This window comes from Pinus tabuliformis, chromosome 1_2 (assembly GCF_031772625.1).
Source record: "Pinus tabuliformis cultivar Carrire ecotype Pingquan chromosome 1_2, CPIR1, whole genome shotgun sequence".
NCBI classification, from domain to species: domain Eukaryota; kingdom Viridiplantae; phylum Streptophyta; class Pinopsida; order Pinales; family Pinaceae; genus Pinus; species Pinus tabuliformis.
The window spans coordinates 253936432-253952447 of NC_142298.1; the positions used below are offsets into that span (position 1 = coordinate 253936432).

The 16016-nt window shown below is 32.8% G+C and overlaps 2 protein-coding genes across 2 annotated transcripts in view; both read left to right on the forward strand.

Annotated features, from left to right (window-relative positions):
* The first annotated feature begins 1170 nt into the window (after nt 1-1170).
* Nucleotides 1171-3441, forward strand: LOC149205328 (uncharacterized). The gene has a single exon (XM_089397372.1). It carries the CDS (start codon nt 1171-1173, stop codon nt 3439-3441), a length of 2271 nt encoding a protein of 756 aa, XP_089253498.1.
* A 10357-nt stretch (nt 3442-13798) lies between these two features.
* LOC149205329 (zinc finger CCCH domain protein) overlaps nt 13799-16016 on the forward strand; it is a 146851-nt gene continuing 144633 nt past the window's right edge. The window contains exons 1-2 of the mRNA XM_089395002.1: nt 13799-14068; nt 14155-15524. Of these exons, the coding sequence (XP_089251128.1) occupies nt 14063-14068; nt 14155-15524 (1376 nt within the window). The 5' untranslated portion in view covers nt 13799-14062. The remainder of the gene's footprint in view (nt 14069-14154; nt 15525-16016) is intronic.

Consider the following 16016-nt stretch of genomic DNA (forward strand, 5'->3'; position numbering starts at 1 on the left):
TCATGGGTTGGACGTCCTTGGGCATCAGGAAAGGAATCCCTTTTAAATTTAATAAACAATGCCTTGATGAACCTGATTTTAATGACATAGTTGTTAAAGCTTGGCGCAAATATGAATTTAGAGGAGCTGTTTCTCATCAGAAAAACTTTATGAATAAGATGATTAATATCGGAAAGTGGTTAAAAATTGGAAGAAGCTGAAAAGAAGAGCAAACAGAAGAGAACTTCAGGACATCCAAGAGCAATTACAGAAATTGTCAAACACTTCAGATTTTAATTCTCTATCCTTTGAAAAGAGATGACTTTTCAAGGATCTCCATAAAAAGAAGCTGCAATATCTGAAAAAGGAAGAAATTTTTTGGCGCCTGAAAAGCAGAGCGTATGGATGAAAGAAGGAGATAAAAATTCTAAGTTTTTTCAGAGGTATGCAAATGCCAGAAGACTAAAAAATTCTATATGGAAAATTAAAGACGAGTACGGAGCATGGCTTGTCTCTCAACAAGATATTGCAGAGCACGCTGTATCTCACTTCAGAAAGCAATATCAAAGGATGGAACATAGAAGCTTTCAGGATATATTGTGGGGGATTGAAGCTTACTCGGTGATGTTTAATGAAGAAGAGAATGCCCAGCTTTTCCAGCCCATATCAGAGGAGGAATTATTGGCGTCAATGAAATCTTTCAGTAGGGACAAGAGCCCCGGACCAGACGGCTGGTCTATAGAATTTTTTATACACTTCTATGAACATATCAAGGACGATCTTCTAAAGATGTTAGAGGAGATCAGAATGAAGGGGATTATCAGCAGGCAGTTGAGCTCCACATATATAGCCCTCATCCAAAAAAAAAAGGAAGCCCAAACCTTTTCGGACTATCGGCCTATTTCTTTATGTAACACCACCTTCAAAATAATTTCAAAGATCATCGCACAAAGGCTGAAAGGTGTATTATCAGAAACAATATCAAAGGAACAGTTTGGTTTTCTCAAAGGACGGAGCATCCATGACGCGGTAGCTGTTACTCAGGAGGCATTATTTTCTATACACGCTAAGAAAAGAGAAGCGGTCTTACTCAAAGTAGACCTGAAAAAGGCTTACGATTGTATTGATTGGGCATATATCAGGTGTTTATTGGCTGGAATTGGGCTAAAGAGCAACATGATCAATTAGATCATGGCGTGTATCGATCCTGTAGATTACGCTATAATCATTAATGGCTCTCCTACTCCCTTCTTCAGTGCTGAGAGGGGGCTTCGCCAAGGATGTTCTCTGTCCCCTTTATTATTTATTTTGGCCATTGACTCCCTCAACTTAAACATCCATAAAGCTGTTGATGAGAAAGCATGGCGTCCTCTCAAAATTTGCAGGGACATATCTCTGTCTCATAACCTATTTGTAGACGACATATTATTATTTGCCATGTTTTGCAGGTCTACTTGGATGCGTCTTCATATGATTTTGGATAAATTTCAAAGGGCTACGGGACTTCAGGTAAATTTGGATAAATCTGCTATATTCCATTCTGATCTCAAGCTGGAAGATGTAGTTTGGCTATCTGAGCTTTTTGGTATAAAAGCTTATCATATCAGCAATGGCATTAAATATTTGGGTTTCCGAATCAAGGCGAATGGCTATTCCAGAGCCGATTGGTCCTGGCTGGTGGACAGATTCTATAGGAGAATCTCTGGATGGGAATTTCGTTGTCTTTCGTTGGCTGGGAGAGTTATTTTAGTACAATCCATACTAAATCAACTCTCTGTTTATTGGGCTCACCTTTTTCATCTTCCAGCGAGCATTATCAACAACATGAACAGTCTGTCCGCAAATTTCATATGGGGGGGTCATGCTGAAAAGCATAAATATCACCTTATAAAACTCTCTGGCATCTCTCTTCCTAAGTCGATGGGCGGTTGGGGTTTATTAAGCTTGAGAATCTTTGGTAGAGCCCTTCTATGCAAATCCTTCTGGAGAGCTATACAAGGGGACGGTCCGTGGAGCCAGCTGATTAAATTGAAATATCTTGCCAATAAGAAATTCCACGTCTGGTATCGTAGAGGCACTATCGGTGCATCATATGGATCCCCCATATGGCGTAGCTTTCGGAAAATCGAGGCAATCTGTCTGGAGCATCTGATATGGCGTTTTCAAAAGGGCAACAACATCATTATTGGCAAAGATCTCTTTAAGTGCGGATCAGATGATATTGATATCCCTGATTCTCTTCTTAAGCATTTCCATAGATGTGGTATTTTTTTCTGGGACAAATTGATCGCTGCCTGGGATGGCCCTATTCCGCGTTGGAAAGATTCATCAGTTTTGAACATTCCCAAAGAGTACGAGCAGCAGTGGCTCAGCATAATTCGGAGACTACAAAAAGGGGGTCTCACTAGTACAAGAGAATCAGATTTCTTATCCTGGAACATCCCAAATGAGTCGGAAAACATAATTGTGAAAGGAATATATCAAAAGCTGATAGGGCAGCACTCTTCTCATCCCCCGATTTTTCCTCTCACTTTCTGGAAAGATGGCTGTCCTCTGAAGATGATCCTGTTCTCTTGGCTCACTTTCCACAATCGAAACCTGACCTGGGAGAACTTATTGAAAAGAGGATGGATTGGTCCTAACATATGTTCTTTATGCAGGGAAGACGAGGAATCAAACCTTCATATTTTTCTCAAATGCAAACATTCATTTCTCATTTGGCAGGAATTAGAAAGAGCCTATGGTTTTAAACTTGATATGCATGTTTCGATTCAGGAATGGTTCATTGATTGCAGCAAGAAACAGATCCTATGGCGTAGAATATGCATCATAACCATATGGTTTATCTGGAAATGGCGTAACTCCTGTATCTTTAACCAATCAAATTCTTCTCCAGCTAAAGCTTTTGATTTAATCTCTGCTTATTTAGATTCGCTCCCACAGAAGAAAGAAAAGATCTTAAACATATCCCCAGCCAGGTCTTCTATTGCTCATCTTCATCAGCCGTCAGCCTTTTTCGACGGGGCAGCTCAAAAGGGCCAATGTGGATGTGGATTCCACATAAAGATATCTGCAAATTCTCATTTCTCTTCTTTCTGGCACGGCGGACAGGGTTCCAATAATCTGGCTGAAGCCATAGCCCTCTCAGGTCTTTTAAAATTTTGTATTTTCCTAGACATTCAGCAGGTGGCTATCTTTGGCGATTCCAAGCTATGGGTTGATTCAGTAAACAGGAAAAACTCCATTTTGGCACAACATCTGACTGGATGGAGAGATAGGATTCACTTCTACTGGACCCGCCTGGTGAATTGCTCTATTCAGCACATCAATAGGGACGAAAACTCTACAGCAGACGCTCTTTCAAAAAAGGGTCTTTCTTCCTCTTCTGAATTCTGGCACCTCGAGATAGCATCTGATGATTCCTCTTATCAGATCAATGATTTTGCCTTACCAGACTTTTAAATGCTTCATCTTGTTTAGACAGTCTCAATTATTCAGAGTTTTTGAGTTCAGATAATATCAGATTTGATATCATAGACATTATGTAATATCTCTTAGATCATAGGTTTTTATTTGCTCATGTCTTTTTGGGATCACAGCTCTGATCTGTATCTTCTCGGAAAAAGGATGTATCTTCAGTTCTTTATATTTCTCATATAATACATATAGCTTTTTTTCTCTGAAAAAAAATATCAATTAGTCAAGCACAACACATGCACTTGATGCAAAATATGTAAGACAATTTTGTTTTCTCAAAGATTCATTTATTTTTATTTGAATTGATATTAATGAATTTTGTGAGAGATTTTTCAGCGAAAATCACATGGAGTATCATTTGTCGACGCGTTTCGAACCAACTAGTGTGGTTCATCGTCAGGATCACAGAAGCCTGAACTCTATAATTAATGAATTTTATTTGTACTTGTGAGTTAAAATTGATTTATTTCTAAAGTCACGTTTATTCATAAAATTGTAAAGGTTACGTAAGACTGAAAGTTGCTTTAAAACCATAGTAATTTAGTTTTAATTTGAATTTATTTATTTCTAAAGTCATGTTTATTCATTAAAAAATAATGGTTGTGTGTAAATAATCTAATAAGATGAAGATAATTATTCAATAATTATAGCTAAATCATAGTTTTATTATTATTTAATAATCAAAATAATTAGTCTCTCTAGCCTCATACTAGAAGTTGGAATTATACAACGAATCTTTCATGTGCATCTGATAACTTGCCCTAAAAAAATGCTACTCATAATTTGAATTTATTTATTTATAAAGCCACATTTATTCATAAAATTTTAATGGTTGCTTAAAACTGAAAGTATGTCTTAAAATCATAGTAAATGAGTTTTAACTTGAATTTGTTTATTTCCAAGTCACATTTATTGATAAAAAATTAATCGTCGTGTAAGACTGAAAGTATGCTTTAAAATCATAGTAAATTTAATCTAATAAGGTACACACGATTATTCAATAATCAAAGTTAAATCATAATTTTAAAATTATTATTATTATTTAATTAATTAGAATAATTAGTCTCTTATGTGAAATTCTATTTTTCTCCTCCTAATAAATGTAAGAGAATTTTCTTGACTTGAAGAAAAAAGGGAAAAGAGAAGTGAGCTCCTCACAATTCATGAAATTAAGTAGATAGTAAATTATTATTATTATTATTATTTTAACCTATTTGATATTTTTAATCTAACAAAAAACATGTAATACACAATATGCAAATGATAGGTAAAAATAATAAAAAAATGTCTTGTGAAGTGCAATTTTAAAAGGAAACCTATCATAAAAAATTCTTGAGGAGTGCCCCTAAAATTTATACCTTGCTATCATCCACCTAATAATTATTGATAATTAAATTAAAATATAGGAAGCTCAATTCCCAAATAGACATGGCCTATTTGACAATATAATTTTTTCCTCTCTTGGAAACCAAGGGATGCTTCCCAACATTTGTGGAAAACATCTGTAATAAAATCATAGACATAGAACATTTTGGGCTCTCTCTCCACATACACACACATTTGTTTTGGTCAAAGAAATTGCATCACATTTTTTTTTTTTAAATCAAAGGGACATTATTTAGGGAAGCCCAAGGAATACTACCTTTCCCACCCCCACACAAACATATATATATATATATATATATATATATATATATATATATATATGGGTCAAGGAACATTGTTTGGGGAAGCTTAAGAGATGCTTTCCTCCACCGCCAACACAATTATTTTGGTTCAAAGAATACTATCTAGAAAATTTTAAAGGATGTAATGACATACCCAAAAAAATCATTAATGTAAACTAATGTACCTCATAAATGTGAACACTCACCAATAAGACTTAGTAAAATGCCTAACAACACTAAATTTTTTCATCAAACTAACCCCTTATAAGAAAACACCACAACATTATAAGAACAAGTGCTACAAAGTAGCTTTCCATGCGGCTTAGTTTAGATATAAGTAAAATAAAGTGAAGAACAATGAAAGAGCTATGTGACATTGACAATGACAATTGTCAAGCAGAACATTGGTGGTTACTCTAGAACCAACATTTAATGTAAAACCTGGAGTCTTTAATCCAACATTGGTTACTAAATTAATTTCATCCTTAGATTCATTCCTATGAAGTAGGATGTGGAATGTGGCCCAACTGCCACCTCATGCTCTGATAAATGTATATCATGTATATTTATTCATTTTAAGGGCCACAAGTGTGCCTTGTGTCAAACAACCAACCTAGCCATTCTTATCTTTTTCTTTTTATGGCTTGATCTTTTAACATACTCTGTAACTTTAAATGACCATGTCAAAATTCTTATGATGATAATTTGATCTACCTTTAACTAATCCTATAACTAAATTTAAATAATTAGTTAACATATATTAATTAGATATCAATTACATACATTAACTACAAAGTGAAATATAATTTTTTAAAGATTACTAATTACATATATAGTTACATAAAATCCAAAAACGAGTAAACTTAAAATTCAACATTACTAATTATATGAATCTTGAAATGATTGACTAATAATTTTTATTATTAGTCCCTGCCTGGGACTCTTAGCAATCGATTGTGCGTTGACGGCGTATTAATCTCTTGTTTGACCAAAAACTATTGTTGTACATCACAACTTTAACCAAAGTTTTCATATTACAAAATAATATAAAATTTATAATGTAATTTTTGATTGGACAACAAAGTTGGGGGTCTCTTGTTTGACCAAAAACTATTGTTGTACATCACAACTTTAACCAAAGTTTTCATATTACAAAATAATATAAAATTTATAATGTAATTTTTGATTGGACAACAAAGTTGGGGGTCTTATTGCGCGCTTCGCAGTTTTCAAGACATTATGTTCGGGGTAAAAATAAGATATCCAAAGTTTTCAGAGAAAAGTTTTTGTTATCCAAAGTTTTCAGAGATAAACATACATTATACATTAGTGAAAGAAAAAATGTTTTCCATGAAAATCATATACGGGTACAGACTTATTGAGGCAATGTACATCAGAGCCATATTGGTGGACCGGAATACCCGGTGAAATGTGAAATTTGACGTTTTGTGGAACAATTTTTTATTCTCAAACGTATTTGAGGTTTTTTTTTCCAAGGAAAAAAGCGAACTTTTTTATAAGAAGTAAAAAGGTTACAAGCAGATGAGTTAACATTCTGAAATGATCTGCCTATAAAAGGCCAGCCTCCTCTAATGAGGATCATCAGCACCCCTACACTGTGCTGCTCAAAAATAAACACATACTCTCGGCCTGGACAGCCGCACCCAGAAGGAAAAACATGATCAGAAATCCGAAATCCAGCTGGGCCTCCTTTCAAGTTCAAACATATTTGAGGTTGAACAAAAATTACTTTAAATTTGAGGTCCAATTATTTAGTGTGCGCGTCATAAATGAGTAGTTTACCAATAAATAATTTACAGATAAAGATTGAGTAATTTATATAAGTAGTTTGCTAATAAGTAATTTATAGACGAAGATAATGGAAATTATATAAACGTAAGAAAATTCGTAGTGTCAGGTTCTAGTTTTACATTGTTGTTATATATTTGTTAAACTATGTCTTTAATAATTATAAAATTTTGAAAATGTGTTTTATTCATTTTTATTAAAAATGAGAATTTATTGTATATGAGTATATTTGATGATAATAGTTGAATTTTTCTTATTCATTATTTCTTTAGTAATAAACTTTCCTATTAGTAAGGGAAAGAAGTATGGTTGATGGTAGATTGCATTCTTAAGGTTTAGAATTTTTTTTCTTATTTAATATTGATGTGTATATGTGAAATAAACAATTATAAATAACCAAAAATGCTTTAAATGGCATGTAAAGATACAAAAATTAAATCTATAATAATTACATATATTTTAAGATAGTGTGATTTAACATATACGCCATGTTATTCTATAGTGTTTAATTGCAAATCAAGTCTTGAAGTAAATTAAAATACCATTCATTATTATTTTATTTTTAGGTGTTGTCCTTCTCTAATTGACATAACTTTATGTTTGGAGCATCACTTTTATAAATTGTGGTGATTTTCAAGAATCACTTAAATCTCAATATATTTATTTTTGGTGCTATAGGACCAAACTAAAAAATTATTATGCTTTCTTTTTTAAAAAATTACTTCTTTTAATATATCTCTCAATTATTATGCAAAATGAGAATTTATTGTATATGTATACATTTGATAATAATAGTTGATATTTTTCTATCCATTATTTTTACCATTAGTAAGCGGAAGAAATATGGTTGATCCTTAAGGTTTAGGAAATTTATTTCCTATTTTAACATCGATGTGAATATGTGAAATAAATAATTATAAATAACCAAGCATATTTTAAATGGCATACAAGGATGCAAAAATTAAATTTCATAATTACATATATTTATATTTTAAGATAGCGTAGTTTAACATATATGTCATGTTATTATATAATGTTTCATTGCAAATCAAGTCTTAAAATAAATTAAAATCATGAGTGCTAAGTGAACTATTCAAAAATCATGAGAAATTAGTCAGTTACTACTACCTCTCATGGAAATGGTCATAGGTTTGAATGACTTACTTAACATCCCAAAAATGATATCTAATATAAATTAAAATATCATTCATTAGTAGTTTGTCCTAAGTTTTTGCTACCTATTCTCCGTGTCAAGCATGCAGTGTCCTGCATCCTGCAAGTGCCAGTTGTTTGCATATGCAGAGGCGTCCATGGTGGTCTACAAATGCCTTGTCACTAGTGCGGAGTAAGTTCAGAGCAGAGAGTGTCGAGCATCGAGCAGCTAATTCTCCGGAGTAAGTTCAGAGCAGAGCAGAGAGTGTGGAGCAGCTAGTTTGAGGAGCAGAGAGCGGAGCTTCACCTTTACAACTTGAAGAGCAGAGGAGCAGAGAGCCTCGAGTGGAGCTTCACCTTTACAACTTGTAAGTTCCCAGAATGAAGGAGCATTCCCCATCTAATGTAATATTCACCATAAAAAAATGTTGAATTTCTACAAACGTTTAACATGGTTATTTGATGGCATGTAACTCTTTGCACTGTTCCCTTCGTCTATTCATGGTAATAGTTTTGCTTCTATCACTCAAGCTTTCACTATATAAAGTGTTTTCTTAATTCATCAGGAATTAATTTCACTCTCATTTCATTATTATTTCTTTGCTATATGCTTCGGAGGTGGTTTTTCCGATTTCATATTTAAGGTTTGTCCATATGCTTCTGTTTCTAACCTTCTATCATAGCAGACAATGTGTCAAACATTCCAAAATCCCGAGCCTTTTGCGGTAAATAGTATCATCTTTCTATTTTGAAAAGAATTATTATTGAAAATATGCATTATTAACCTTTGCAAGCCTATGAATGGAAAATCTATTTTATTCTGAAATTTAGTGGTTTTAATTGAAGTTTTATGTCTTTCCAAGTATTGTTTAGTGTCATAATCTGCATTGTTAAATCCAGATTTAATTTTCCACTCTAGGATTGCAAACCTAAGTGCATGATTTGGAATGAGGAACTTATTGTCTAGGGTCTGGTTATTAGTCATTGGGGACGTATTGATCTTGTTTTCAAGCAAGTGTTGATGATGCTGTACTCATATGTGAAACCATCACCGGGATATGGGAATCGTCCATGCAAGTCGCCGCATACTCCCACACGACAAGCAGAGCCCGACCTTTCCTTTGGAGGATAGTTTGACATGGCCAGTGTTTAAAAGGCAGAGACTGGTCCGAATGGCCAAATAACCATTCAAAATATTTCATCTCCAACCACGTCTGACCGCAGGTAGAATTCACTTGAATCTGTAATTTTCATATTTTTATCATGAAAAAATACTGAAATGTTTTTGTTAAAATTTTTAGTATTGCTTAAAATATTTTATAAAACATGAAATTTGGAAGAGTAACTTACTCGTATGCATGTGTACATGAGCACTCATTCTGGTTTTTCCCCTGCGAAAGTTCTTCACTTCGCAAGTAATTCTTCAGATTATGGTTTTACTGTAATATAACTATTTAACTTGAAATTTCCACTCATTTACCAAGAAAATGTACTTTCAATATTTTAAATTCCATTGCTACTTCAAGCCAATTTTTACATATTTATTTCAGTTTTCTACCTTGTTCACGTTCAAATAGAAACATGTATTTATGTTTTCAGTGTTTTACTTGGTTCACGTTGAAGAGGAAATATTTATTTATGCATTTCAATGTTTAACTTGCTTCACGTTGAAGCTGAAATATTTATTTATTATTGATATTTTTTATTTTCCTAAATATCACATATTAATGTATTTTTAATATATTAAGCTGAAATGTTTATGGAAATTGAATTTATATTAGTTATTAAGCTGAAATATTTATTTATTATTGATATTTTTTTATTTTTCTAAATATTACATATTAATGTATTATTAATATATTAAGCTGAAATGTTTATGGAAATTGAAATTTTTGTTGTGGCTTCAAATTTTAGTCATAATGAGCTTGTTGTAAGCCATCTTGTTTTGTTAGTTTTTGTTTTTTGGATAATGTGGGTAAAGGTTCTGGAAAGAAGGCTGGAAAGTCTTTATCATATAAAACCTATGGTTCAAGATTGTAATCTCCATCTTTCGAAGTGAAAATCTCCATCTTTCAAATTCACTTCGCCTTAAAACATTGAAATTCCCTACCTCAGTGAAAATGGGATAGAGCTTATGGTGCCGCGTGTTGTATATATAACTGTGCCAATGGGGCAAGTATATATAATATAATATATGCAAGTATATAATAATATAATGAGAGTTCTGTCTCAAGTTGGCAACGCAATTATGTTACTGATTACTTATTAGTTAGTTTGTCTTAAAGTAAGTGTCATAGGTATATAAAGTTATAAAGTTAATGAATGAATAGAAAAGTAGATGAGAAAAGTAAGACCATGTTTTAGTATTTTCACTTTAGTAATATTTGTTGTTTGGATTGGAGTGAAAATGTCTATTTAATTCTACCACATAATTTTTTTAACCAGTTTATTTTTTTTATTATTATAAATTTTTAATAAATTTTATTATTTTTTATGAATTAATTAAATTTCCGAGTGAAAATGTGTGTTCAATTTTACCAAATAATTGTCTTAACTAGTTTATTTTTATTTTTTTATTATAAATTGTCAATAAATTTTAGTATTTATGTTATGCATCATTACATAATTGTATTTGAAATTTGATATATATATATATATATATATATATATATATATATATATATATATATATATATATATATATATATAATTATTCTACTAATATGTTATAAGAAATAATAATGTAACACTTAAAGTCTACACTACTTGTGGATGCTATGTTACATCTTTTTTTTTCCAACATTTACAATAAAAGAATTTTTAGTTTTTTACATGGCTTGAACTGTTTCTATTTCTGTCCTGTATTTACTTTAATTCAGAATAAATTAATATTGGATGATTGGAAGATGATAACAATCAGTTTTAGCAAAATATTTTTACATTTTAACATGTTCTTTGTGTTTTTTTACATTGCATATTACTGTAATACAACAATTTACATGACAATAGGTTTGTATTGTATTTGGTATTATTTTACCTATGTTTTCGTCTTTTCAACAAGCAACCCTACGCTAACACCATGTAAATAAGTTAATGGAAATACAATCTGTGACCGCAAAATCAAAAGGAAAAGGAAAAATTGCACCCTTCATAAGCTCTGTTTCAGCTAATCAGTAGGTCTAACTAAAACAAAATCCATAGGTTTCGAATAAAACCCAATTGCATATCAAATTCCGCACATCACCGTGGATTTGACAGCTCTAGGTGAACTATTTCAGTTCCATTTCAAATCCCATTTCAAATCAGATAGTATACAATCCATTTGTGTTGTCCTTGCAGACCTCGGCAGGGACTACCGCGGCAGTGGCTCCTTGTTACTATTTATGTTAAACCAAACTAAATGAAATATAAATTTCAAAATTGCTAATTATATTTATTTGAAATGAAGTGAAATATAAATTTTAGAGTTATATGGTTTTTTTAACAAATTCTATCGTGAGTTCTATGGTTAATCTACTATTTTTATTATTATTTTTTTTCGGATTTTATTAATGATAATTTAAAGGAGGAAAGAATTTGATCATTTTGATAATCTAGCTAAGAAGATTAAGTTATAAGAAAAATTTCCCAAGTGGTAATTTATTATTCTTCTTATTTTCTCAATAAAATTTTAAAGCAAAGAATTATTTTCTCAATGATAATTTAAGGAAAGAATTTGATAATTGTGATGATCTAGTAATTAAGAAACTAAGTTATAAAAATTTCGAGATGGGAAGTTAATAAAATTTCGAGATGGGAAGTTAATTGGCTGGTTAATTGAAATATTGACAATATGTACTTTAAAATACAACTAAAATTCTACATAACTCAAAGATATCTATCCATACTTTTTACAATAATAATTAAAATTAATAATCACTAATTTGTACAAAGTTCCACAATCCGAATTCATATGTAAATCTTGAAAGTTAACTTTTTCTGAAGGCTGGCCATTAGATAGGTTACAAAATGTAACATGTGAAGGCACCTAAAAATAGCCTTTATCTTTTCAGTCTCCGAAAGCAAGCAACCAAGTAAAAATCAAATCTTCACATAAAAGTTTATATCTCCTCCTAACGTAAAGACATCATAATAAAAGCCAACTATTTGTTATAACATAAAGACATCATAATAAAAGCCAACTAATTGTTATTAAAAGACATACGTCGGTAATGAAGGTTCTAGCATGGGCTTCCATTAGGAGTTCGTCATTATCTTTTAAAAGATATGTTTTCTTTGTTGATAGTTTTTTAAAAGGGAAGACTTTTATCATCACAGTGATTTGAGGATTTATTAAAATTTTAAAGTATAAAATATTTTTTATTCTCATTCGTGATAATCCTCATAAGTTTCATATAAATCTATTTAACAATTTAAATTATGACGAGATTTTATGGTATTTGAACTAATTGTTAAATATTATTGCAATTATGATTTTACATTTTGTTTATCAAATTCAAAATAAAAAAATCTTTTTGGTACACTAATAACTTATAAAAAATTGCATAGGCTTTATTTATTTTTGGTTCATTCTTTTCCAAGGCAGTTTAAGAAATGAGAAATGCATGCAAATTCATATCAAGTGTAGTTTAAGAAACACATGAAAATTCATATCAAGTGCAATTTAAGAAGCACATGTTTCTTAAAATTCATAAAGTGCAGTTTAAGAAACACTTGTAGTCTGCATGCATATCGAGCGCAATTTAAGAAACACATGCAACTCACCAAGTAATGGATCCCATTACTCTTGTACAACCCACCTAATACAACCATCTCATACAATCCACCTAATGCAACCATGGATTACTCTTGTACAACCAGTAATGGATCCCATTACTCTTGTACAACCCACCTAATACAACCATCTAATACAATCCACCTAATACAAACATGGATTACTCTTGTACAACCCACCTAGTACAACCATCATACTTCTCCTACAGATGGTTCTCCAAAAGAAATATTTGGCAATAAAATCAACAAATATACAACCAAGAAATATTTGGCAATAAAATCAACGAATATACAACCAATTAGATTATAGATAAATATAAATAAAATTATTTTAAAAATACAATTTATTTATTTATTAAAGTTATGCTTTAGAAAATTAAAAAATATATGATAAATTTAACTAAATAATACCAAATCAACCTAAAAACTAATGCGTTATAATAATATAAATAAATAAATCAATTTAAATTTATTTCAGTTTTATAATATAAAAATGAATGAAAAAACCACAATCACAATAATATAAAAATGAATATAAATAAATTATTCTAAATCCTCTTAATCCTATAGCTTAAAATGAAAAAATTACACAATTATAATAATTAAAAAATACATTCACAAAAATATAAATTTATCTTAATTTAAGCATATAGTTTTAAAACATCCAAAGATTGTCTTTAGTTTTTTTTAATAAATGAAAATTAAAATGATTTTCCGGGGCGATTTTAAAAAGCCAATCCCTTCCTTTCCAAAGATGATATCGTAGAGAAAAGGAAAGGTGGTAAAAAACCGTTTGGAAACACTCACGGAAGCGTAACCCTCTCTAAAGCATAGGTCACATGTAGATGCATTTGCATGTGGGATATGAAATGAGAATCGATTAAAAGGCAGTGGCGAAGGTAATGCGAAGAAATGAAATTAACGTCAAAAACCACATTTTACACGATCCCATCCATCCATCCATCCTTCGTTTTTGACGATAAAAAGGAATCTGGAGACACCCTTCAAAAAAAACCTATTATGCTGCTTTTGGCTTTCTTTAGCAGCTCGCGGGAGACACCGGACGACTATCAGTATACGCATTGATTCTCAAGTTCAGAATTGGGCGAATTCTGCAAGGTATTTGTTTTTTACATTTCAAAAATGTCTCTGCTGCTCTACTCGAGTCGAACTGAATTGAATGGTTTCTTTTCTCATAGCTTCTAATGGTAGTAAGTATTTCCATAATGTTTTACCCCTTCAAAGCGCAGAATGCAAATTATGTGCGTAATCGATGGATTTTGTTTGTGAAATGCAGAAAGAAAGAGAGATGAGTGGAGTTTCTAAAAGATCGCACGAGGAGGGGAATCATCCTTCGTCGGGGACACCAGTGGCAAAGCGGCAGCATGACGACACCGTGAACTTCTCCAATAGTGCAGGGAAGGCAACCCATCAATCAGCGGGGTCTGATTATTACTCTTCCATTGAAGGAAGCCAGCAGGATGGAAGGCCGCCAAAGATCCAGCGAATGGAGTCCCGTGACATTGAAAGAAGGGCAAGCAATTTAGGTCAGGGTTGGTCCGTCCCCAGGTATGTTTCCTCAGTTGACGATCCTTATTTAGATTCCTCTTCACTTGGAGGAGAAGCAAGGGACTCACGGGAAATTAGGGATGTTAAAGCTGAACCTAGAGAGTACAAAGTAGAAGTGAGAAATGAGGCTAGGTTCGATGCCAAAGCTGACAGGGAATTGAAGTCAGAAGCCAGAGGTGAGCTTAAGGAGCCTAAAATTGAAAGGGATTATCATTTGGATGCAAAGGGTGACACTAGGTCGGAAAGAGATCGAGATCGCCGGGATAGAGGTGAAACAAGGGAGAGTTGGAAAGAGGGTAGAGATCACAGCTTTGATCATCTGGGTTTTTTTCAGCACAGGGAAACTGAAGATTTTGGGTGGCATGCTTCCAGCGGAAAAGAAGCAGGAAAGGAAACTTCGATGGAAGAAGATGGGGAATTTTGTGAAGGAAAGGAAGCGGTTGGAGAGAACAAGGTGGAATGGAAGCGCGAAGAGAAAGAGAAGGAGAGGGATAGGAAGAGAAAAGATGAAAAACAGCGTGAATGGGGAGACCGTGAGAAGGAGAGGGATGATTGGCGCAGCAATTTGCAGTTGAACAACAATGGGCATGAACGGAAGGATAACAGAGAGGACAGAGAGGCAGACAGGTGGGAGAGAGATAGAGAGAGAAAAGAGAGGGGAAAGGATAAGGAAAGGCAGAAGGATAAGGAAAGGGAGCATTCGAAGAAGGAGAGATTAGAAAGGGATGACAAGGAGAATTTGCATGTCGACAAAGAAGAAGCTGAAGGAACTCGGAAGATTTCCGAGCAAGAAACTCCAGAAACTGAACAGAGGGCAACCAGAGAGCTCGATGGTTGGAAGTGTTCTGATCAAGATGACAAAGAAAGAAAAAAAGAAAGAGACAAAGAGACAGACCTCGAGAGACATGAGAAGAGAACGCGGCATCACGAGAAGGAAGCAGATGAAGGAAGTGCTGAAGGGGAAGGAGTTGTTGAGAGGGAGAGGGAGGTATTTAACTATGGAGTCCAACAGCGCAAGAGAATGTTACGACCTAGGGGTAATTCACAAGCTGCCACACGAGAAGCTCGGTCTCGCTTTCGCCCGAAGGACATTGATGGGTATGCATGTCTTCACTCTCTGAGAAAATGTTTTTTTTTTTAATGTCAATTAATAAGACATATATTCAACCTATTTCTTCTGTTGATTGAAAGTATAGGAGCTTATAATTAAGGCACATGTTATTATCTAATAGCATTAGTGATATAGATAAGTTGAGCACATATTTCCTTAATGTGTCTCAGTTATTGTCAGTGGTGAACCCTTTTTATTTTCCTTCAAAGAGTGTTTTTAGGGTTTCTCAGTCCATGGCATGGATGGAAGTTGACTAAAATTATTTATGGCAAAGTCTTCCTTTGTTCATGTATGCATCGCTTAAGATAAATCTCCGTTTTGCTAACCAAGGATTGCACCGGCTAGATTGGCAATTTTCTTGGATTATTCATTACACTCTGAATTAATGAACAGTTTTTCTACTTAGGGCTAGATTGGCAGTTTTTATAGTTAGAGATGGTACACATGGATGTCTATGGCAATGTGGAAAAACATAAGTA